General features: G+C 41.4%; 2 protein-coding genes across 16 annotated transcripts in view; one reads left to right on the forward strand and one right to left on the reverse strand.

The window, feature by feature from the left end:
* Positions 1–11,610, forward strand: part of GFM2 (GTP dependent ribosome recycling factor mitochondrial 2) — a 79,440-nt gene extending 67,830 nt beyond the window's left edge. For 3 of the 15 annotated variants that reach the window (XR_014310170.1, XR_014310171.1, XR_014310175.1), the window contains 3 exons: positions 126–306; positions 7,640–7,765; positions 10,606–11,396. Coding sequence is in view for 8 of the 15 variants with exons in the window: in XM_082724948.1 (XP_082581074.1) it covers positions 126–263 (138 nt within the window). In the remaining 7 variants the exon portion in view is untranslated. Of the gene's footprint in view, positions 1–125; positions 691–1,590; positions 1,968–2,657; positions 2,868–7,639; positions 7,766–8,684; positions 8,933–10,605 lie in introns of those variants that run through there. The other 12 variants (XR_014310174.1, XM_082724949.1, XM_082724954.1 and 9 more) reach the window with 7 other exon arrangements.
* Positions 505–25,557, reverse strand: HEXB (hexosaminidase subunit beta). Its single transcript, XM_082724963.1, has 14 exons — positions 25,171–25,557; positions 21,874–22,019; positions 17,117–17,182; positions 14,574–14,620; positions 14,231–14,341; positions 8,451–8,552; positions 6,346–6,475; positions 4,959–5,139; positions 4,381–4,467; positions 3,124–3,196; positions 2,213–2,387; positions 1,138–1,228; positions 916–1,020; positions 505–697 (listed from the first exon to the last, which is right to left on the reverse strand). Exons 1-14 carry the CDS (start codon positions 25,389–25,391, stop codon positions 649–651), a joined length of 1,584 nt encoding a protein of 527 aa, XP_082581089.1. The 5' UTR covers positions 25,392–25,557; the 3' UTR covers positions 505–648.

Here is a 25,557-nt window from a genome sequence, read left to right on the forward strand (position 1 = left end):
AAGCACTTACTGAATGTGGAGTCCAGGGACTGTATCTGATTACATATCCTGAAAATGGTGAAATGATAAGCAGCAGGAAGAGATACAGGAGGCTTAAATTTGCTAATGTGAATTATTTTGATTAGGGTTATTCAACTGTGCTTCGAACGCTTACCTCTGGCTCAGCTACTTTTGCCTTAGAACTCTGTAACTATCAAGCCATGAACCCTCAAGACCAGGCGACACTGCTGGGCCAGAGAAGTGGCTTGAACCGAGTGCTATAGGTCTTTGGAGACAACCTCACGGGCACCTACAACTGCATTTTCAGTAAGAAGAATTTTTATTGTTTTACTGAACTAGATAAACGGACAGTGGCCCTGGAGCGGCCTGTTCTGCTCTATATGAAGTTATGTATGTGAACTGTATTGTGGACCTGTAAAGTTACTGCTGTGGGATACACTGTGTTATAAGGTTTTCTGGGTTTTTTGAGCTTCTTACACAAGCAAGTATTCTATAAAGTAGAGGTTCAGTCTTCAAAAAGATACTTTATTTAAAAACAATATGAAATCTCAATTTCCATGATTTCAAAATCAAGTTGAATGTGGAACAGATTGCTGTGGGCTTTGTCTCCTCCTGTTTTCTTCTTTAAGCTCATTTTTGGTTTTGTACTCAGTATTCACAATATCCAGTAAAAAGAGGTTCTGCAGCTATTCCCCGTCTATAGAACAGATAAATTATGAATTAGAGATGTTTTAGATTGATGGAATTCATATCCATTTTAAAGAACTTTTAAGTCAGAATCACCAAAGTGGATTTAAAAGTTATATCAAAATTTGGTGCATTTTTATATACACCTTTCCTATAAAAATCAGTGACTTAATTGGAAACTGTTAAAAGTCACTTGGACTTAGTGTCCTAGCTTTAAAAAGCTCTTACCTGGTCATCCGGCAGCGGTGAACGGTTAGTCTGTTGTAGGCATCTTCTAGATCTTTGATGTTCTTTGGACTCCAGAGTCTCTCACCAATGGCACTTGCCCGAGGCCTGAAAATTAAATTGCTCTGGTGAACATGTGGTTTAAATTCACATTTTCTTGTATCTAAAGTTTATGCTTGGGAAAATTTCTAAAAAAATTCAAATGTTACCACTTAAATTCCATACCATAATCTTGGAGTGAGGTTAGTTGCATCCACAAATTCTCCCCATAGACAAGCTTCTCCACCAATGACCAGTTCTTTCTGTTCTTGAGAACCTACATTAACATCATTGAATTGATGTAAATGAAGTAGTTGCTCAAAACTTTTACACAGAGGCAATGACTGGTTTCTCATTCCACCTTTACTGTGGGGCAACATTTCTGTTGTGGTCAGCAGAGCCTTGGGAGATACTCTTGCTTTTGGCACCAAAGTGCTAACTTTATTCCCAAGGTGCTTGTTAGCCTATTTTGACTTTTAGTTTTACAAAAACTTACTTGGGTTCCAGAACCACTTTTCCCTCTGCTTGCCAGTGAACAGTGTGCCAGGGGAATACAAGTTGGAATACTAGTGACCGTCCCTTCCCAACAGACCTCCAGTTTTGAAATACTTTTTAACACTAACATCCTTTTTCTTGAAGGAAATTTTGTAAAATCTGGTATATAATAAAGCTGGAAAAAGAAGAACTATTCTTCAGGAAGAAGGTCTGAGAGCCTAAAGCTCTACCATTCCTCCTACCACCCCCACCCCATGGATGCAGACCCAAGGACCAACTGGACTATAGTTTTCCTTGTGCCTTACAATGGAAAGGCCCATCAAAAGAGGAAACAAGGATGGGTCGCCTGGGTGGCTCAGTGGGTTAAGCCTCTGCCTTCGGTTCAGGTCATGATCTCAGGGTCCTGGGATCGGGCCCCGCATCAGGCTCTCTGCTCAGCAGTGAGCCTGCTTCCCCCTCTCTCTGCCTACTTGTGATCTCTTTCTCTGTCAAATAAATAAAATCTTAAAAAAAAAAAAAAAGATAAAGTTAATGCAATCAAGAGTCTTTAAAATGTAGGGTGAGGAACAGTGCTCATCACCAGTGGAAACAGAAAAAACCCAAAGAAATCTACTTTTGAAGTTGTGGTTTATTTCATGAAGTTTAAAATGTACTGGGGCCTTTCTTTTTAAGTAAACAAAAGTGAGGATAGTGAATCAGTAATATCCTGGTGGGAGATTAGACAAGAAAAGGAACAAACCAAGGTAATGACAGGTGCTTCACTTACCATCAAAATCAAGAGGGTCCACATTATAGAACTTTCTCCAATCTTGTCCGTAACTAATCCAATCTAAGTACCAAGGAGCAGAAAGGATCATAGGGAAGCCAGCTGCTGTGACTTGAGCTTGTTTTTCAGGATACATTTCCTGTTTCCATACTTGAACAATTGTGCCTGGCTTAAGCTATTAAAGTTAAAAACAGTATGTATAATGAGATCCAACAATTAAAAATGACATTAAAAGTTGAAGCCATTATAGTTAGGAAAATAATTCCCTAAGATTCTTCAAAAAACACACATTTTTCCTCTTCAGATTTAGTACTAAATGTTACTGGTTACTAGCCCTTCTGGAAAGATAATACTGGATTTGAAATTGTCATTTAACTGATGGAAAATAAAATCTTTAAAAAAAAAAATTTAAATTGTCAATTTATATGCTTTTTATTTATTTGAGGGAGAATGAGTAAAAGAGAACATGAGAGAGGAGAAGGTCAGAGGGAGAAGCAGACTCCCCAAGGAGCTGGAGCCTGATGAGGGACTCGATCCTGGAAGTCCGGGATCATGACCTGAGCCGAAGGCAGTCGTTCAACCAACTGAGCCACCCAGGCGCCCTAAATTGACAATTTAAAACTAACTTTATACCAATAAAGGCTCATTCATTCTTGTTTGTTCTGCTCTTATGAAAAAAGAACTTCAAAGTACTCTAATATGTGACAAATAATGGGGTAGTGGGGGGTGGGACGGAGAGATGGAAAGGTGGTACTAGTCTCAGTCTACAGTTTCTGCCCAAAGTTTAAATTCGGAGGTAAGCTTATTTCCCCGTCATGTTGGCAACTACATTATGAGGGTTCCTTCCTTCCAACATGTTATAATAGTAAGTCTCTCATATTAACGGAATCAGATGCAGTCCTCATACTTACCTTAACATGATCATCAAAAACCTCTTGCCAGACTATGGCTCCCTTGTTTATAGTTGAAACAATATACAAAAGCCTACCGTTGGGGGGAAGAAAAAGTTATTTCAGAGCATAAGCTTAACATGTGTTTAAAGCATTAACAGTTTTCTATAAAGGACTGCAGTGTTGGGAGCTGCTTTTCACTACAGCACAGCTTTATAGCAGAACTTGATACAGTCGGGTCCGACCCAGTGTGGTTCCTTCTTTCCAGCACATGCTTCAGCATGTCACATGGGTTAAAAGTCATTTCCTGAATGAACATGCTAAGCGTGTTCCCCAAAGTGGGGAAGACATGGCAATTCACAGGGTAGAATACAAACCACAATCTCTGGTAGTGGCATGGCTAGCTTAGAATAAACTGTAATTTAGCCTGTGTTATCAACTACATAGTGTTCAACAATTGCTAATACATAGTCCACAAATATTTCCTTGTATTTAGACAATGCCAGGTATGCTGCAGGTTTAGAAAATTAGAATGTACCACACAAAAGGAAAACAGGAAAAGGCTAGAATCTGACCTTCCCTAATTCAGGAGTTGGCAAACTATAGCCTACAGCCTGTTTTTGTATGGCTCATTAGCTAAGAATGGTTTTCACACTTGTAAATATTGTTTAAAAAACAGTACTATGCAACCATGGGTCCCATGAAACCTAAAATATTTAATATCTGGCCCTTTAAAAAAAAATAGCTTACTTGTATACAACAGTACCATTCATTTCCAAGTTTCTGCAGTGATGGAAACAGTCTATCTATGTGTTTTCCAAATGGTAGCCACTATCCTCATCCTGCTATAGAATACTTGAAACATGGCTGATGTGACTAAGGAACTGAATTTACAGTTTTCTTCCTTTTAATTCAAATACATCCACATGCAGCTGTGGCTATCATACTGGACATCACAGAAACCAAGTAAATGTTCCTGGAGTTGACCAAAGGAAATGAAATCCACAGGCTGGACAGTAATAAAAGCTTCACAGGGAAGCCAGGCGCTTTGAACTGAATCCTTTGAGCAGGTGAATGCTGACCTTCAACATTTGTTACAAGTCTTAGTCATCACTTCATTGCTTTAAGGAAAGCAGCAGATATTGCTTCCTTCTGACACTTTGAACGATAAAGTATACAATATCTGCATTTGACATGGAGTGGAGAGAAAACTAAAAGTACTAAATAGCTAAACCTTTTACAAAAGGTACAGATGAAGTAGGCTTACAGGTAACTTACTTTTGAATATAGAAAGATTCCAGTCTTTGAAAATCTCTGCCAAAGCCCTTCCGCTTCATGAAATCTAGGACTTCTGGGTTGGACTCCCTTAAACAGAACCAGTGATTAAAATTGCATTGAAAGTTTGATAAACCCAAGGTCTTTAAAGCAGCATATAGCCCTAACTTCATTTGTGCAGATTTAAAGCTATTAAACTTTGTAGGGATAAAATGAGCCAAAAAAACTTTATTATGAGTTATCCTAGTTTTCCACTGCAGATAATTTTTTTTCCGGAAGCCAGTTTCTGGTGGAAATGGCTTTCCCAGCCTCATGCCTCTCCCCTCTAAGGCTATTGGCCCAGAGGATTTTTACTTGGAAAAAAATCTCCCTCACTTAATTGTTGGCCTTTCCCCAAAGCTGTTCTTCTTCACCATAGTCTTTTCAATCTCCACTGTCTTGCACATCTTGATTCTCCTTCCTCAAGGCTGCCATTCTTGAGTTATGTTGCTGACTTAAAACCCTGCAAATAGAGATCTGTCCCCCAATCTTCCCTTTTCACGTGGAGACCTCTAAAAAAGGATTTTAAAGAATGGTCATACCAACATGTAAAGTCCACTTCATCTCCTCCCAAATGAACGAAGTGATCTGGAAACACTGTACCAACTTCTTTGAAAAACTGAGCCAGGAAGCAGTAAGTTGAATTCAGAATAGGGTTTATAGGTCCAAAGGTCCCAGACTGCTCAGGTCCACTGTAACATGGAGTCAGGAGGTTTTTCTGACCTGGAAGAAGTATTTTAATCACAAAGACAGACATGGGTTTGGAGGTGATTATACTACTTTTGTTGAAGCTCTAAAAAAGGTAAGCACATCTGCTAAGAGTTACAATGGCAACTCCTTCCAAATAAGATGAGGAATTCTTTTCTTGAATCCTATTCCCTGTACCTCTTTTTTCCCTTTCCACTATTCTATTTCAGATATTTCAAATATTAGTAACTCCCAAATCTTTGGCTCACCCAGACCCTTTTTCTTGATCTTCGATCCGTATTTCAAATTTCCTGTTCAACACAATTTCTAGGAAGGGCACTACTACTCTTCCCCTCTATAACTTTTCCTTCTCCAGAGTTGATCAGTTGACAAGGTCTATGGATCGTATACCCAGAACGTGTCTCAGCTCTCTACATTATTTTCCATTCTCATTGTTACCATTCTGGCATAGGACTTGTTCCTTTCTCCTTCCAGTCTGTCACTTCTTCAGGTTTCCCTGAAGTGTGGTCCTCCTCATGTGATGCTTCTTTCCTGTAACTTTCAGTGGTTTCCATGTGTCCTGATGGAGCCCACAATCCTCATCCAAGGCCCCCTACATTGTACTTCACCAGATTTCCCAATATTCTCCGAGTCCTCCCTGGTAATACTGAACAATTCTAAATGCGAACTGCTGTGCTTTGTGTTCTATATTCATTATTTAACCCTCAACAAAATTACGATAGTTACATTTTAGAGATGGGGAACCTAAGATGAGACACTCTAGACTCGTTCAAGGTCACTCAGTTTAAAAAAGTCAAAAAGAGGATGCAAACCCAAGTAGTGTGGCTCCACGGCCAGTTCTTACCCACCCTATAGTGCTTATTGCTCTTGGCTGCACTATACTTGGTCACCTAATGCCCTTCATGTTATTCCCTTTATCAGAAACAGGAATATATTTTTTGAGCTCTCAAAAGTACTTTCAGTGTTCTTCTCATCCAAGAAACCATTTCTTAAATTGACTTAACATGCTCTACTTGTAATTTTTCTTTTAGCCCTTGTTTTCATACTTTGGGCAGTGCCTGGCATAGTATCTTGCTCACAACAATTACTCAATACCATCTGTCAACAGTGTTACCTTTGTGCAAACCACAGTTAAGAACAAAATGAATTAACACCAGGTCATAAAAGATGGAGGAACTCAGGTACTCACTCTCTGCAACTTAAAAAAAAGACACTCCTTACCTTTTCCCCAAGACTGTGTATGTCCAGGACTATCAAATTCTGGTAGGACTCGAATGCCTCGTAATCGGGCATATTCTATCACCGCACGGACATCATTTGGTGTATACACGTGAGACAAAGAATAGCTTCCCTATAAGAGCCATATTTAATAAAATGTATGGAATGTATTTGTCTATGACACTGTTAACAGTTCTGTTTGTACACTGGTATTGGAGAGCTAATGTATTAAATAGTCCTGTGTGATCCTGGAGGACTTTTTAAAATTTTTCTTTGATCCCATTTTATTTTCATTCATTCCTTAGTAAACTCTGCAGCCTATGTGGGGCCTGAACTCACAACCCCAACATCAAGAGTTGCATGCTCTACTGACTGAGCCAACTAGGCGCCCCTGGAGGACTCATTTCAATTACTTATTTACTGTATCTTATCAGTAAACCCTCAGCACACTGTGCATTAATTCCAGATTTATGACTAGCTCTATCTCAACTAGCTCCTCTTGTTTCAGGAACATCTACCATCAGGTAACCATACAACAAAACAGAAAGAAAATGTTTGACTCCAAAGTCAAACTTGTGGAAACTCTTGAGTATACGCTTCTTGTCAGTTTTAGAATAAAAATTAAAATACTATTACAAAGCTGAGCTGTCACCTTTCAAAGTCATTTTAATTACTATCAGCTTTAAAAATATCCCCAGACATGCTGTGGTAATTTTTTTTTTAAAAGATCACCCTCAATCCCTTTATAGGTCACTTAAAAAGTATGGGTTTTAACTACAGACAAAGGTGTCAGTTAAAGGTGTTACTGTAGCATATTTCTTAAGGTATAAATAGATAAATATTACATGGAAATTATAAGCTGTATCTAATTTTGTATGTAAATATAACCTAAAATGTCTGATCCCATGATCCCCAAATTTATACGCAAGATCAGATCTAACTACTCAATTATAATTTAGAAGACAAAAGAACATACTAATTGATAGTAGAGGGGTGCAAACAGCAAAACCCAGACTTTGGGAACTATTAAAATGACTTAGTTTTAACAAAGATAAATTACAAAAAAAGAAAAAAGTAAATGGCCTGTGATGGCCACCTATATATCAAAAGACAAGGAATGGACATACTAACTGACCACTACGTATGGAACTCATATGAATCTCATTGCAGGTAAGATTTTTTTCTTTAAGAAAAGGTAAAGGCACTTGGGAAAATGTAATGACTGGCTAGCTGGATGGTTAATTTTTCAGCTGCAATAATATATTATGGGCTTTTTGTTTTGTTTTAACAAAAACAGAACTTTTTACCAATAAGATAATGCTGTCCAGGATTTTCATAAGAAATAATGGTGCCAAGGGTGGGTGAGCGCAGGTGATTCAAGACTGGCCAAGTACTGATTACTGAAGCCGGATGACAAGGACATGTAAGTCATTATTCTACTTCTGCATGTGTTTGAGATTTTATATAGTAAAAAGTAAAGCAAAAGCAAGCAAAAACGGAGTGCCACTAACATTTCAACCTGCACTACATCATAACATTGGATAAAGCTTGAGAGTGTGGACAAAGGAAAACATTTAGAGTCCTGGTTTTGTCCCTTCTTAACTCCAATTTGGAATGAGGTCAGTAACTGCCTCTATATTTATAGGGGGGTTAAAAAAGATGACATGAGGCTTGCTCCCACCTCCACTGTTTCATAATACAGTTAATCTGAACACTGCTGTGACAACCATTTATTTTTTAAGGAGCTCTCATCTATAAAATTCTCTATATAGTTTTTCAGAGAAAAAGTCATTTACAGAATCCAATACAATTCTAGGCTACATGATAAAAATACTCAACGTTTTATTAGTTGTGAGTGCTACAGGTCTCCTATATTAAGCTTCTTAAATTTTGTGTAACTACTAGAGATTATTTACATTTACAATAACAATTATAAGAACAGTTTTATGGACCTACATTGCTAAGCTACAGCCCATTAAAGTTTTTAAACCATGAACATCTAACTTTTATACTTTAATTCTATCCATAAGAAACATTTAAGCTGAAAACTTATGATGAAACCATACACACATATTTGAAGACAGACTACAGTAATATTAATTACTCACTTTGTTGCTTAACTCAGGAAAAGCAACGCTCTGGTAAGGGAAAGACTGGTCATCAACAATGTGCCAGTGGAGAACATTAAACTTATTAAAAGCCATGGCATCCTGCAAGCAAACATGTTAAAACATTACATGTAATACACAGATATAATATACAGATACAATACATACACAATCCAATTAGCTATATTCAGGATCTTTTCCAACATGTCTACTTCCTTTTAAATTTTTTTTCAGCAAAGCAGGAATGCAGAAGAAGTATAAATACTTATATACTTCATGTGGGTGGCGCCTGGAAGGCTCAGTTGTTTAACGTCTGTCTTTGGCTCAGGTTATGATCCCAGGGTTCTGTGATCAAACCCTGGGTGGGGCTCCTTGCACAGCAGGCAGCCTGCTTCTCCCTCTCCCACTCCTCCTGCTTGTTTTCCCTCTCTCCCTGTCTTTGTCAAATTTAAAAAATCTTAAATAAATAAATAAATAAATAAAAATCACACTTCATTTGGCATGTCACTTTTCAAAAAGCCCTATTCAGCGTTTGTGTTTATTCTAAACAAAGAGCTAGAACTTTGTTCTCTGAGAATGTAACAATCTTCTAAATTCCAAGTATTTATAAACATAGTTGGGCAAGAATGGAAAAGAGTTCTTAGAAACAATGGGGTAAGTACCAGGACTTATAATCCCCAGAGAAAAAGTCATTTACAGAATTTAACACAATTCTGAGATCTGAGGGGTACGTGTGTGGCTCAGTGATTGGGCGTCTGCTTTCAGCTCAGGTCATGATCCCAGGGTCCTGGGATTGAGCCCCACATCGGGCTCTTTGCTCAGCAAGAAGCCTGCTCCCCCTGCTTGTGTTTCCTCTTTTCGCAGTCAAATAAATAAAATCTCCAAAAAAAAAAAAAAAAAAAAACCAATTCTGAGATTTGAGTGCCATCCCTTCCTTTAGAAATGAAAGAAACCTGATAAGAGTACAGCACTCTCAAATTCTAGGGGAAATTGGTATCAATTTTATGTACATTCTGGAGGAATAAACAATGTAATACACAAAACATAAGCCGACTATTTGACAAAGATTAAAAAAACAGTAAGAGAGGGAGACTGATTTGCCATACCAGATAACTAAAACTTAAAGAAGCTTCCCTTCTCCATCAGGACTGAAAAGATTTGCTGATGCATCTGGGAAACAGCTTACCTAACATGGGAATTATGCAAAGAGGTCCAAGTTTTTTAGTGGATAATGGCAAGATTTTTACCATCAGAGGAAGGAGTTTCTCAGTAGAGACCAGGGGCTTGCAAACTTTTTTCATAAAGGGCCCAAAAGTAAATATCTTGGTTTCATGAGATCCACAGTTTCTATCACCATTGATCCTGTTGTCACAGAGCCACACAAAATGGAAACAAATGGACATGGCTGTAGTCCAGGAGAACTTCATTAGCAAAGACAGATGACAAAGTGGATTTGGCCCTCGGGCTCTAATTTCCCCAAACCTTGATACTGATAATTTTAGTATATGTGCTGCCAAAGCGAGCACCTTTAATACTGATAAGATACAGAATTAGATAATGATGAGAGGGTCATGAAGAAGATAGGGTAGGAAAATTGCAGGTTCATCTTGTCCCATTGACACACCAAGGTAATAGTTACATGTAGACAACTAACACTTAAGGCAGCATAGACCTTCCAAGGTCCATCACAGAGAGATGACCACGGAAACAACAGTGGAGATACGGTTGGGAACTAAAGCCCTGACGAGACCTAATCCAAGCAGGAGGGACTCAGCTGCACAGAGAAGTGAGACCCCACACCAGGCACCCCAGGTACAGGGGACCTGCACAGGGAGGATGAGTCTATTAACATCTGGCTTTGAAAACCAGTTGGACTTTTAGCCCACTGAGCCACCAGGCACTCCTCTACACCAGCCCCACCCCCCACCCTGGGCCCAGAGGGCAACAGGAAACGAAGTTTGCTCTTAAGAAGCAAGCATAATAAACCAAAAGACACACCAACAAAGCAGCAGTTTGAAAAAAGCCTAGGGTATACAAAAGATTTATTTCCTAATCTCAGAACTTGCACTAGAAGGGGAGAGATCTTTAGGAGGCTTCCTAAGAATCAAAACGCTGGCAGTCACCATTTATTTCTCTTATTTCTCTTTTCCCCCAGCCCAGATACCTGAACACCTAACACTTCACCCATCTTGCTAGACCACAAACCCTGCCCCATTTAACCCACTGGACTTGGCAAGTGTCCCTCCAAAGTGACTCCTATGTGGAGAGGGGGAGAACTCCATCTACCAGCACACCTGCAATGCAGAAATCTAGCAGACAACGTCTGTCAACATCCTGGCAGTTAACATTACCAGTACTGGAGTGAGTCACCGTGCCACCTGACAAGCATGAAGAAGAACATGGGCTCCCTTCTATCCTATTCCTGCCCAAAGCTCGTGAACCTGAAATCCAATCATGTAGAAAACAGGCAGAGATGTATTCTACAAAGTAATGGAACCATACTCTTCCAAAATGTCATGGTTTTGACAGACAAAGAAAAATAAATGGTATGAAATTAAAGGTGGCTAAAGAGACATGACCAATAAATCCCACACCTGATCCCGGACTGGATGCTGATGGAAACAACTGATGTAAGATGAATGAGGTCTGCAGAGCAGGTGTTCACATGATGTCGATTTCCTGAGTTTTGATGGCTGTACTGTGGTTACTGAGGTAAGCAGTTGTAGGAAGTGAAAAGGGAAATCTCAAGAGGTGTGGGGCGTTATACGTGCAACTTGCTTATGTTTAAGGAATACATCTTTAAAAATAGAGGGGGAGAATAAGGCAAATGTTCAATTTTGAAACTGGGATGTCTGGGTAAACAGTCTATGGGAGTTCTCGGGACTCAAGAGCTTTTCTTTAGGTTGGAAATTACTTCAAAATAAAATTTAAAAACTTCTAATGTTAGAGAAATGAAAACCATCTGTACTGGCCCGAGAAGACAAATTGATAGACTGAGAATTCAGAAAGGGACTCATGTATTTGCAGGGAGTTAGTTTTTGCTACTCATGGCACTGGGAGCAGTGGAGAAATTACAGATCACTCAAAAATGATGCTGAGACTACAGGCTAACCATTTGGAAAATAAAGTATCATCCAGAACACAATGAAGTAAATTCTAACTGAATCAAGAATTTTGTAGGAAAAGGTAGAAATTTTTTTACAATTTTATTTATTTGTTAGAGAAAAACCACGCAAGCACACAACCAGGGAAAGCAGCAGAGGCAGAAGGAGAAATAGGCTTTTGACCAAGCAGGGAGTCCAATTCAGGGCTCAATGCCAGGACACTGGGATCCTGACCTAAGCAGAAGGCAGATGCCTAACCCACTGAGCCACTGAGGCACACCTAGAGTATATCTTTTAAACATTTTATTTTTTAAAGTAATCTCTATAGCCAACATAGAGCTTGAACCCACAACCCTGAGATAAAAGTCACACGCTCTACCAAATGAGCCAGCCAGACGCCCTGAAAGAGTATATTAAGAGAAAATCTGATAGGTGATTTTCATATTTAAATCATTGTTCTGGAGTCTTCTCAGCTCACTTTCCAAGGCCAAAAATAATAAAGGATTAGATAGAAAAATATTATACTACATATAAAACTGTTTATACTTCTACAGAAAAAGATACTAGTTTAAAAAACACATCTAGGGGCACCTGGGTGGCTCAGTGGTTAAAGCCTCTGCCTTCGGCTCAGGTCATGATCCCAGGGTCCTGGGATCAAGCCTCACATCAGGCTCTCTGCTCAGCAGGGAGCCTGCCCCCTCCTCCTCTCTCTCTCTGCCTGCCTCTCTGCCTACTTCTGATCTGTCTGTCAAATAAATAAAAATCTTTAAAAAAAAAAAAAACACATCTAGAAAACTTCACTACAATACAGAATGGGTAAGCATATAAAAACAAGCAAATACCAAAGTACCACTGACACACATACAAACAAATTAACACCGAAGAGCTCTTAAGTCAACAAGGAATCTATATTCCGAGGATAAAACGGACACTGAAAATAAACTTGCCGCTTGCAATATAAAAAATACAAATAGCTAATAAGTAAAAGAGTCTTCTATTCACTAAAAATCACAGAAGTTCCCTGCTGGTGGCCACACATTCACTCATATGTCCCCTCTAAAAGGCCATCTGACACTAAGAACTAACTTACGATATCCGCCAAGATAAAATGTATCCTTTAAGCCCAGAAAATGACTTGCAAGAATTTATACTCAGGAAATAATCCTGACGAGTGTACAAATATAAGAATACTTACTTCAGGGACACCTGGGTGGCTCAGTGGGTCAAGCCTCTGCCTTCGGGTCAGGTCATGATCTCAGGGTCCTGGGATCGAGCCCCACATTGGCCTCTTTGCTCAGCAAGGAACCTGCTTCCGCCCCTCTCTCTCTGCCTGCCTTTCTGCCTACTTGTGATCTCTGTCAAATAAATCTTTAAAAAAAAAAAAAAAAAAAACCAACTTACTCTACAGTACTGTTTGTGATTAAGTTAACCTAGATGTCCATCAGCATGAGAACAGATTCACATCATGCATCATGGTATATAGTATGTAATATTCAACTCCTTAGAAAGATGGTATGGACCTCATAATTCTTTTTTCTTTTTTTTTTTTTAATGACTTTACTTATTTGACAGAAAGCGCACAAGCAGGGGAAGGAGCAGGATCCCCGATAAGCAGGGAGCCTGATGTTGGGCTCAATCCCAGGACCCTGAGTACATGACCTCAGCTGAAGGCGGAGGCTAAATGGCTGAGCCACCCAGGCACCCCCAGACCTTATAATTCCTTCATTAAAAAGATGTCCACAACAAGATTTTCTGAGGTAGCAAAAGTGCAATTCTATATAAGTTTTTTAAAAAAGATTTTATTTATTAGAGAGAGAGAGGGCCTAAGTAGGGGAGAGGGAGAGGGGGAGCTGGACTGGACAGAGGGAGAGGGAGGAGACTTCCCACTGAGCAACATGGGGCTTGATCCCAGGACCCTGAGATAATGACCTGAGCCAAAGGCAGTTGCTTAACCAACTGGGCTACCCAGGTGCCCTCCATTTAAGTTTTTTAAAGAGTTATGTCATATGTGTTAATACTTTCATTTTTAAGAGTAAAATGAGATAAATGGGACATAGAAATTGATATCAACCTTTGGTAAACACAAATACGGGATTACCACCTCTGCACAGCTACATTCCAACTTCTTACACTAAGCATTCCTTTCTTTCATGAAAGTGATAATAATGTCTTTTGAAGAAAAAAATTCAGGGTATTAGTGCAAATGCAAAAACTACTTTTTAATAAGACACTGCATAATGATCAAGTGAAGGTGCAGAAAAACATAGGAGGAAAACCTCCATACCCCTACAAACTGGTGGTCACTCTGGGGATGAACCAATAAGTGGACAGGAAAAAACGGTTCCTATCAACCTCTACCCCAGCTCCCACCACCTTAAGTCATATATTCCTTTGAAACATCTCCCTAGGGATAAAGCAGCTTCCAGCCTCCTTTCTATGCCATTTTAAGCAAATTAAATGGAGATTGCAATGTTAAAAGAAACTAACTTTCTCGACTATGGAAGAGATTTTCCAAGGGAGGCAGGAAAAGAATGCTCAGTGCTTTACTATATGACAAAACCACCCCTCCCTGCCATATTCCAACTTATAAAATGGAGCCAAGAACCCATGTAAAGTAACACCATAAAAGGACACGGCTTCAGCAGAGACAATGGGGAAAACAAAATAATTACTTACCAGAGTTTTAAGTATACTCTTAATGGGCAGAAAGTGTCTAGCTGTATCAATTAAAATTCCTCTGTGTGGAAACCGTGGAGAATCAATAATGTTAGCCTCATTGATGGTGAACTAGAAAACAAAATAGAAGTGCTTTATTTTTAGAAATTTTCTCTTGACTTGAGCTAAGTGAAGACTGTATCTATGCAAGTACTGCATAAAAGATTTAGAAAAAAGTGTGAAATTTTTACCAGAGAAGCTAAACATTTGGAAAGAACATTCAAGAACCAAGTAAGTAGCTAAAAACTTTGTATTTTTCTTGTAGTAATCCAACAATTTTTAGTAACATAATAATCATACTTACAGTCCCATAAGAATCTTGATAAATTAATTGGCTAAAGGTCTCTAAACCTAGGAAGAATAAAATTTATAATTTATTGCATTAATTTATGTAACAGATTGAGTGATTAAAAGTCATATTATGCAAACATACACCCATAACCAGAAAAGGCAAATAAAACTAAATACAATGTCACACCTATACCCTCTAACATATTTTCTAAAATCAAAGCTCAGTTTTTATTATTTTTAATTGTTTTCTTAAAAAGATTTTATTTACTTATTTGACAGAGAGAAAGAGAGAGTACAAACAGGGAGAGTGGCAGGCAGAGGGAGAAGGAGAAGCCGATTCCCTGCTGACCAGGAAGCCTAATGTAGGACTTGATCTCAGGACCCTGGGATCATGAGCTTAGCTGATGGCAGATGCTTAACCAACTGAGCCATCCAGGCACCCCCAAAACTCAGTTAAAAAACAAAAATCCCTGTTGCCATCTCATTCAAAGCTTTACTTCACTGTACCCACACACTGAGTTTTGTCTGAACAAGAACACAAAAATGAATGGTGGTTTAATACAACATAATACTAGTCACTTAATAAATTAATAGCAAAATAAAGAAGAATTTTTATGATAAAATATAGTAACTTTAGAAGGTACATAAAGTTAACAGAGAGGGGAAAAGGTTCAAAACCACCATTAACCTATATTAATTAAGGGCCCAAGTTAAAACTTAAAATAATTTTACTCATAGCTGTAAAGACTATCTCCTGAACATTTTCACTGAAATGGACTGTTTCCTTAATACACTATATTAAAAGCGAATTCCTTTAGCTGCCCTTGACTTTACCATTAATTTTTTTCTTAAAAGCTTTTAATTTTTAATGGATCTCTACACCCAACATGGATCTCAAACCCACAACCCCACAAATCAAGAGTCACATGCTCCACTGACTGAGCCAGCCAGGCACACGACTTTACCCTAATTCATCATTCTAGCTGACAGTGAAAATTTCAACCTAATAGTCCAAAGCCAGAAAGGAAAAAAGGAGACATAACTGATGCCATGAAAGTAAAAAGGATCATCAGAAACAACCATGTAAAATTGTAAGCCAGAAGATTTGACAACCTAGAAGAAATGGGTTAATTCCAAGATATATGTTACTAAAACTGAATCACAAAGAAATAAAAAAAACTGAAAAGACTGCTTACTAGTAAGGAGACTGAATCATTAATCCAAAACCTTTTGACAGACAAAAGTCCAGGACCAGGCTTCAGAGTTGAATTCTACTAAACATTCAAAGAAGAATTTACACCAATTCTTCTCAAACTTTAAAAAAAAAAAAAGAGGAGGCAATACTTTCAAACTCATTTTACAAGGCTGGCATTACCCCAATACCAGAAACAGGTAAGAAAATTACTGCCCAATATCCCTGATGAACATGAATACAAAAATCCTCAACAAAGGTGGCAGGGCACCTGGGTTAACACTCAACCTGAATCAAATCCAAGGCCTTCTTTATTTTTAATTACTGTAACCAGTTAGCTCACACTTAAAAAATAATTTTTTAAAAACCCCACTATTTGGAATTCAGTAGAACAGTATCTCATCAAATTAGAGGAAGTAAAAGAAGCTTCTGAACGGGAAAAATAAATGTCCCAATACCCAAACTTTGTTCCAACTCTGAAATTCAGAAAAAGCTTTTAGAGTTTCTCTCTGCCTATCACCTCTAACCCCTCTAGGTATGTATTTATTTAACACTGTTCCTGTAAACGTGGTTATGTTTCTGAATCCACAGAAATTTAAAATGGTAGAAGGGCCCGCTCCCTCTTCCCACTGTTAGCGTGTATGTGGTTGACTGTGCCCCACCAAGACTTTCATGATCAAGTGATTCCTGGCCAAAAAACAAAAGCAGAATCACCCCGTTCTCCCTAGTGGGTTCAGATGAAAACTGGTAATAAAATCAGAAACAATCCCAAAAGGAGACACCGGAAAAGAACCAAGAGTCACACAGGAGATGAGATGGCCCAGTTATTTACACTGTATGGAGATCACTAGGGTCTCACTGTATTAAGCTGAAAACTTCACCACTAGCTGGAGGATATGTTTTATTGAGAAAGTTTTTTCTCTTTGTTTCTATGCTTCTGCATTATCAGGTTTAGCAATAAATCTGAGACATTTTGCTTGTAAGTAAATACATTTATTAAACAAGGGGAGAGAGATACTTGCTACTGAAGGTGACAAGAAATGACAGTGAAACAGACTAGGAAGAAATGCCCTTCTTCGAGCAGGCCGAGGCATTTATAGCTCCATCCACATTACAGTCCCAAGAGCATGAACGAATTACATTCATACATACATATGGTAACGTTCAAGCATTTTTCCAAAAGTCAAACGATCTTTCTCGCATGCTTTAAGTGTACATGTGTGATAGAAATAATTTTGGAAATACCTGACAAACCATCTGTGAAGGGCCCAAGGAAACAAACTTTTGCTGTGCTTGATTTCCCAAAGCACCAAATGGAGATATTTCTTTATTAGAAAATAACAATCAAACTACATATAACTTACCTCGTAATACTCCCCAAACTCTGTTGGCCTTGAGAAAAGCCACTGGTCCTGCCACAGCTAACGTATCTGCATTGGGGGAAGGAGGGGGAGAGAAGTTTGTTAATCCCTCGGTCACACAACAAAGTATTCCTTAAACATATAATTGATATTTCTGGAGCATTCCTTTCTCCTGAGCTCCAGGCTTATTTCTCCAACTCCTCCTGTACATTTTCACAGAGATATCCTGTGGATTCCTACAACCCACAAGCCCAAAGCCAGGAAGCCCTCCTTCCTGCTGCCCGCTGTCCCTGCCTGTCCCCACTGTGCCTCATCTCTGTGGGGTACAGCAGTGCCCTCCCACCAGGAAAGATGCTCAAGTCAAGAATCTGGGTGTCATCTCCACAATTCCTCATTTTCCTTCAGATGCATTATTGTCTCCACTGCCCCCTCAACAGAATAAGTTCCTACTTCGGCAATGATTTTAAATTTTAAATTCCTCGGTTCTGTAATTCCTTGTGAAGCCTCAAGGAGCATTTAAATCTTCCACTCCACCTAAGGCCAAGTGTTATTTCTACTCTTTATCTTCTACTTCTACGCTCCTCTACTTGCCTTATATCCACCTTTCCCCACTATTCTCCTAAATCTCCCTTAAGATTCACCTCCTGGGCACCTGGGTGGCTCAGTGGGTTAAAGTCTCTGCCTTCAGCTCAGGTCATGATCCCGGAGTCCTGGGATTGAGCCCCCGTCGGCTCCCTGCTTAGCGGGGAGCCTGCTTCCTCCTCTCTCTCTGCCTGCCTCTCTGCCTACTTGTGATCTCTGTCAAATAAATAAATAAAAATATTAAAAAAAAAAAAAAAGACTCACCTCCTAACTCACTTTAGCTAAACTGAGCTGTACCCCACTCAATAAAAGGTTCACACCCAGCTCCAGGTGGCTGCTTCTGGGCCAAGGGGGGACACTGATTTTTCAATCTTCTAAATCACACTCTCCCTAGGGCTGCACCAACAGTCCTTGTAGACTTTTGGAGAGGTTTAGAGTGGAGACAACCACAGATAAAGTAAAGCACCAGACATTACAGAGACTGGAAGCTAAAGGGCATGCCAGACCTGGGCTCTGCTGCAGTACAGACACTCAGGGGGCAGGTTAATGGCCCGTGGCCTATCTGGACCACACCATCGCCCTCCACCACCATTGCCCACACTGGCACCCAAGAGCAGGCTGCAGGTAGGGGAAGGAGCTCTAGCAACAGCCAAGAATCACGTAACCTTCTCAGGTGACAGTCTTCTGACTAGGCAGCCCTTTCCACAAGAAGACTGCAGTGCTGAGTTAGCAAAAGGCCAGGCTAAGCCAGAGACTTAGCCTGTTTTGAGTACAATCTAATCGTATTTCCTCTTCAGCTCTATTAAGTTCTTAGCCAGCTGTTTAAAACTTTTTTTTTTTAAGATTTTATTCACCAATTTGATGGAGTGCACACACACGAGCACAGAAGCAGGGGGAGCTATAGGCAGAGTGAGAAGCGGACTCCCTGCTGAGCAGGGAGCCGGATTCGAGACTTGATCCCAGAACCTTGGGACCATGACCTGAGCCAAAGGTAGTGGCCCAACCGACTGAGCCCCCCAAGCATCCCCAATCTATTTTATTTTTTAAAGAATCAGTTATTGATGTTATCTGTATGTACATCCCAAGGACCCTCGGATCATGACCTGAGCCTAAGGCAGATGCTTAAGCTGTTGAGCCACCCAGGCATGCTAAAAACATTTTTTAATGCATCATAGTTTTCAGAGCTCCAGTAAATAGTTTTAAGCACAAAAAAGTCACCTAAACACATCAATACATTGCATGGACTCAACACTCATTATTTTCCAGGAGCTGCTGATCTTATGAAGGACTTAGACTCCACTCAATGCAAAACCCATGAAGAGAAAGCAGTTAAAAGGAGATTTTGTTTCTAAACGTATGGACTCCTAAGCTGTAGAATTTCAAATTTTTTTTTAAGGATTTTTTTTTTTAATTGATTTAACAGAGAGAGGGAAAGCACGAGCAAGGGGAGGGCCGGGCAGAGAGAGAGGGAGAAGCAGGCTCCTCGTAGAGCAGGGAGCCCGATGCGGTGCTCGATCCATAGACCCTGGGATCATGACCTGAGCTGAAGGCAGAGGCTTACCCCACTGAGCCACCCAGGTGCCCCAGAATTCCAATTTTTAATTCAAAACGGAACTACTGGTGTTAACAGCAATTACCCTCCCTGATGTGGCATCAGAGTGGCATCTTGCACTTCTCAGTTATCCCTTTCTGCTTTTTTGCACTGTAACTACTTTGTCTTCAAGAGTGTACATACAGATAACATCAATAAATGATTCTTTAAAAAATAAAACAGATTGGGGGATGCTTGGGGGGCTCAGTCGGTTGGGCCACTACCTTTGGCTCAGGTCATGGTCCCAAGGTTCTGGGATCAAGTCTCGAATCCGGCTCCTTGCTCAGCAGGGAGCCTGCTTCTCTCTCTGCCTACTAGTGTGCTCCCCCCTCCTCTATCTCTCTCTCTGACAAATAAATAAATAAAATCTCACTTTTGAGATGCCCATTCAATTCCCTCTATTTTGGTCAGAAAAAACACACTTACCAGATCTTCTCCTGGGCATTTACATACACGTATGTATAACAAATGTTGTCCTGCCATATATGTGTTCCTGCGTATGTCCTGATACACAAACATTACCCTACTTCTCATATGCCCTATGCCCATCTCCACAGTTTATCTCAGCAAGCTCTCCAGGCTGTTCTCTCACTCGGCGTCTTTATTCTTCCCTCTAGTACAGCATTCTTCAGCGCCCACGGACAAGATACACGCAGTCATTCTTGTACTGATGAACATGTGGTTTTGTTTATAACTCTTCACTAAGACAGGCAAGCTGCATCAAACAGCCTTGTTATATGTAATTAATTCTCTACAATAGACACTAGTTCACTTCCAGTTCAAGGGCATATATATTTTCCCTTTTAATACATAATACTGTGGCACTTGCCACTTCAACATTTTCTCACACTCCAGGACAACAGACGATATCATTTCCATCATTACAACAGCTGATTCATTTTCTCATCATCATCTTCAACAAATTCAAAACTGAAGACTAGTTTCTCCTTCAACCAGAAAATTTCACAGTCAGCTTGTCCTAAGAAGCCTCCCCTTCAGAATAAAGGTTTGCAAAGCTGAATGGATGACAAACTATACCTCTCCAGTCTCAAAACACAGCCATTTTCTGGAATTAACGATATGTCATCAGTATTGCTAACAGACAGCAAAGATTCCTTGGCAAGTTAACGACCACTTCCATCTCAATTCATATTGCAAAACCTAATTCATGAAGTGTATAAGTGCTGTTGACTGAAATCACATGTCTGACAGTCACAGATAATCCTGTTTATCTTCTAAGGAACAGCTAGAGAACTGAAGAGAAATGAACTTACTTCCCAGAGATGCAGAAGAGATCTGATCTAGGGACACCCGGGTGGCTCATTAGATAAGCATCTACCTTCGGCTCGGGTCATGATCCCAGGGTCCTGGGATCAAACCCCACAACAGGCTCCCTGCTCGACAGGAAGCCTGCTTCTCCCTCTCCTGCTTCCCCTGCTTGTGTTCCCTCTCTTGCTGTGTCTCCCTCTGTCGAAGAAAGGAAAGAAGGAAGGGAGGAAAGAAAGGAAGGAATCTGATCTACACTCAGAGAATGAAGAGATGAACCTGACTATAAAGCCGTCTGAGGACAAGGTCACTCTTCTCTTAGATATGGGGTAGCCCCTCTATCCTTACACTCCGCTCCCCGTCTGCTCTGTCTGCACTTACCCTAGCATCTACGTCCTCACATTGCTCCCCTTGGTTCCTCGCTGTAATTCCACATCTTCCCAGTCATTATGCCCTATGAAAACAGCCTGCCCAATTGCTTCCTTCCAAAACAATCGGGGAAAAGCCCAAACATTTTAGGCAACAAAAATATATAGCTAAATAGTGACTGCACTGTAAAATGAAACAACTCCATCCCACTCCCAGTTCTGCAGTATCTCCGTGTCAAACTAGATTATAAATAGAGATCATGAATATAAGGAGAGATTAAGTCTCAAAATAAAAGTTAAGAAATTACCAAGATGTCCAAAAAAAAGGGGGGGGGATTAGCAAAGTACACTATTGCTCCAGAAAGTACTTAATACATGTTTATAATGTTGGGCCCAAAAGCAGACTACAAAAGCCATATGGACAGTATTACACTATTTTCATGTCATTTTTATATGTTTATACTTATATCCATGTATATTTCAATGTTTAACTCTAAAAAAACAACACATCCGAAATAATAGTGATTGAGTGCTGGGGTTAAGATGATTTCTTTCCTCCTCTTCACTTACTGTATGTATAGATTTTCCACAATGATTATGAATTATTTAAGGTTTTATTTATTTGACAGAGAGCAAAAGATCACAAGTAGGCAGAGAGGCAGGCAGAGAGAGAGGGGGAAGCAGGCTGCCCACTGAGCAGAGAGCCGGATGTGGGGCTTGATCCCAGGATCCTGAGACCATGACCTGAGCCGAAGGCAGAGGCTTAACCCACTGAGCCACCCAGGCACGTTATGTATTACTTTAATCATCAGTCTTTAGTGATAATTTTAAAAATCAAACTTATAAACTCACCAAGAACTCAAAATAGTTCCTGGCATGGAACCTATTTGTGGTACATAAGCCCCTCACGAGCAGCTTAGAACATGATACACTCACATTACACAGGTACTCACAGGACTCATCTGAAGTGATATTGGGGTAAAGATCACACTCCGATTCCAGGACAACTGAGATGAGAAGTTGCTTTAACTCCACTGCACTATTACGTTTAGGAGGTCCGAGCTGTGACGTTTTGAGATCAAAAATATAGTCATGGTATCTGTGTGAGAAATAAATGCAAACAAATTTTTAAAGCACTGCAGCCAAGTTTTAGATACGCATGTGGCCATGGACATCGCAGCTGACTCCTCCCATCCATGCTACCCAGGACTGGTCCAACGAGAGGCTCTCACCCCAAGCTGCACATTACAATTTCTGGGGGAGCGTTTTGGAAATACTGATGTCCAGACCATCAGAATTAGAATCTCTGTGAGTAGGATACAGGCACAGAAACTTTGGAAGTTATGACCCCCAACTTCCAAGTGCCTCATAGGAAATTGCTGTTAAGAACTAGCAATCAAACCAATAATGGTAATCCCATCACTCTTCCGTATGCAAGCCAATTAATTATAACCAGCAATGGAGGTGGGCATCAGGGGTGGTGGTAGCAGGAAGTTTCTGACACTAAGTGTGCGACAAGAGTCCCATTTCTCAATATGGGACACCTGGACTAGTTGCACCCTAGATGCAGCCACTAAAGGTGGCAGAAATAGAAAGAGTAGGGATTCCCTAATGATACTGTTGACTGCCTTAGTCAACTAGAATCCTCCCTGATTTTGGACTTCCTCAAGTGTGAGATAATAGGTGCTATTATTGCTTGAGCTTGACTGAGTCAGAGTTCCTCATCCAACAAAAGTATCTTAGCTATTGCACACTCCCCTCCCAGAAAAAAGGGTCACTGAATTCTTGACAGGGCCTTGAAAATTTACCTTCTGCTGATACCCAAGTACCAGAGAAATGGGATATTAAAACAACATTTAAAGGTGTTCAAGGAACAGGCAGACTTCAAAGCAGTTAATATTTTAGATTTTGGTAAGCCAGAGATTGTGTATGCTACTTAAGTGTAAGAACATCTGGTGTGCTTCCAGAAAATTAAGGAGAGCTAGTTAAGATCCGGTAAGTTTGGAAGCATGTGGAAGTTAACGAGTCAGAGAGTGGAATGGATGAAGGTGCTGAGAGCCCCCTCCATGGGAAAACCTCAGTAGATTCAGAAGCAAATTAAGATCAATGAATTGTAAACTTAGAAATGGTTAAGATGGCCAATTTAATTTTATGTGTATTTTACCACTCTTAAATAAATTTTTTAAAAGGAAATTAAAATTGCCAGCAGCTCTGAGATCTGAGTTAGGTGCTGGCTTGCCACAAATACGGAAAAACTTGGTTCTGGACATTGAAACTCCAACAGAAAACTCAAAGGGTTCTAAAGCAGTGGTGTCCAAGGGTTAATTTTGCCTTTCAGGAACCAAGGGCATGCAGCTTTTTGTTCAGAGAAAACAAATGAGTGACTAGCACATGATGGACCTCATTCTACAAGTTGAGGAAGTCGTCACACTTGACCAAGCTCTCTGCTTCCAAAATACATACTATTTCAACACAAGGTTTACCATATAAGCTGGGCACTTCAAAGACAGGACCGGTGGTTCTCAACAACCTAGGGCCTACACTGTGTGTGCTCCCGACCACCTAGCACCTTTGGAACATCCTCATCATCTCTACATTCTGCCAACCACACTGCACTTTTACTCTGAAATAAATATCCTTGCAGGTTCCTAGAACGCTCACCTGCATGCCTTCAAGTCTTAGCCATAGGGCTAATGTTTTATAACCTGCTTCCTAACAAGGTAGGGTATAATTAACAACAGCTGCCTCACATACCAGGCATGAATTGGTTAGGCCAACTCCAGATAATCACCGGCACTGTCTCAAAATGCCTAGCCTTGTTTTGAAACCATCTCACACCTGGCTCAAGTCCTGGTTATCCAACTACCACCAACTCATCTTCCCTGCTTGCTTGCCATACTCTTATCAGTCCTTTCAAGCCTATTACCAAGTCCTTTTCTACTAACAGTATGGCACAGAAGAAAAATAGTTTTACCAACGGAGTCCCAAAGCAAAGATTTCCTAGCCATGATTTTCCTTTAAGATGACCTTCATGTACTTCTTCCTCCTCAATATCCCAAACCAACCAACCACCTTGGCTTTATTCCCTCACACTGACTCTAGCCATTCTGACCAGTTTAGCAGATTCAGTACCAAAGGCTGAGTAGAGTATACATCTAAAATGAGGGTAATGCTATCCACTCAGTTGCAGGAAAGTGAAGGAGAGAAAGAAGCCACCCCTGGGACTCTTTAGCTTATGCTCCAGGTCCATCTGGGGCCAGTAGGTGTTAAGCTCGTTTTGCACACAGACATCCCCCCCCCCACCACCACCACCAGGTGTCTGCTGTTCTGCAGGCAAAATTAAGCTATGACGCCCACCGGACACAGACAAACATCTGGGGGAATAAAACGGCAGTGCAGCCAGCACCAAACGACACTGGTCTCCAGCACTACAGGCCTTCAGGAGAGTCCAGCAGACAGGGGTCTCACAGAGCGGCGACGCCACAGGCAAGCCGAAACGCCTTCCCAAGAACAATCTGCCTCGTGTTTGGTGTGGTCAGCAAAGCCAGGCTGTGGGCTGCCTCCGCGTTACGGAATTCACCCTGTCTGTGGCCAAAGGCTTTCCAGACGTGGAAATGTGGGGTGCTCCGGGACTAAACGGGAAGCTGCCGGGGCCAGCACGTGACCTGCCCGCCGCGAAATGCAAAGCAGATACTGCGGCACAGGGATCACATCTAAGTAATCACATGAAAACGGCGAACACTTCGTATGAAACAGATTGGGGGAGTTTAGGCAACGCTCCAGCCTGAGCACCTTCTGAAATGTTACCAGATTTGGCGAGTGCGGTGGGGAGGTGGCCTTTAAATGGCAAGCTTAAAGCACTCAGCCCTTCCCTGGAATTTCCTTCAAAAAGGAAGCTGCCACCACCAACCCTCTCCATCCGCAGTCCTCCCCGCTCCAAGGCGAACACGGCCACGGATTCCGAACAACCTACCCTCTCCCCTCAGTACCCGGCACGCAAACAGGGCTCTCTTTGAGCGCCCAGAACCTCCCTTAGGAGGCAGGAGGGGGAGGGGAAGAGCTTGGGTTTCAGCACCTGTGTCCGAGCCGGCTCTCCCACCTTCTAGACCTGCCACTCTGGTCAGGTCCCTGGCCGGTCGGGGCTGTTTCCTCACCGGGGAAACCAGGATAAGAGCGCGCCCCCGACTTCGCCCCCTGCGCCCGCACAGCCCCCCCGGGGCTCCACCCGGCCGCGCGCGGGGAGCGCTCACCGCCGGAACGCTTCTTGCAGGAGGGAGCAAGAGGGGCCGGCGGTGGACGAGGGGTCGTAGGAGAAGGAGAAGTTCTCGCGGGAGACGACCAGCAGGCGCGGAGACAGCTTCACCGAGAGCGGCATAGGCCACAGGGTCGGGCCCGGCGCGGCGAAGGAGCGTGGGGCCAGCGCTGCCAGCAGCGCCAGCAGCGCCGGGAGCCCCAGCCCGCGCTGCTCCATGGCCGCCCGGTTGTTCGCTCCGCCCGGGTGTGCGCGAGCCGGAGGATGCCCACCTGGCCTCCCCGCCGACCGGGAGGAGGAAGTGCGGAGCGCGGGGGTGGGGTGTCAGCTGACCGCGCGCCCCGCCCGAGCCCGCCTCGGGGCTGCTGGGCCCGCCCGCGTCGCC

This window comes from Mustela nivalis (assembly GCF_964662115.1).
Source record: "Mustela nivalis genome assembly, chromosome: 3".
NCBI lineage: Eukaryota > Metazoa > Chordata > Mammalia > Carnivora > Mustelidae > Mustela > Mustela nivalis.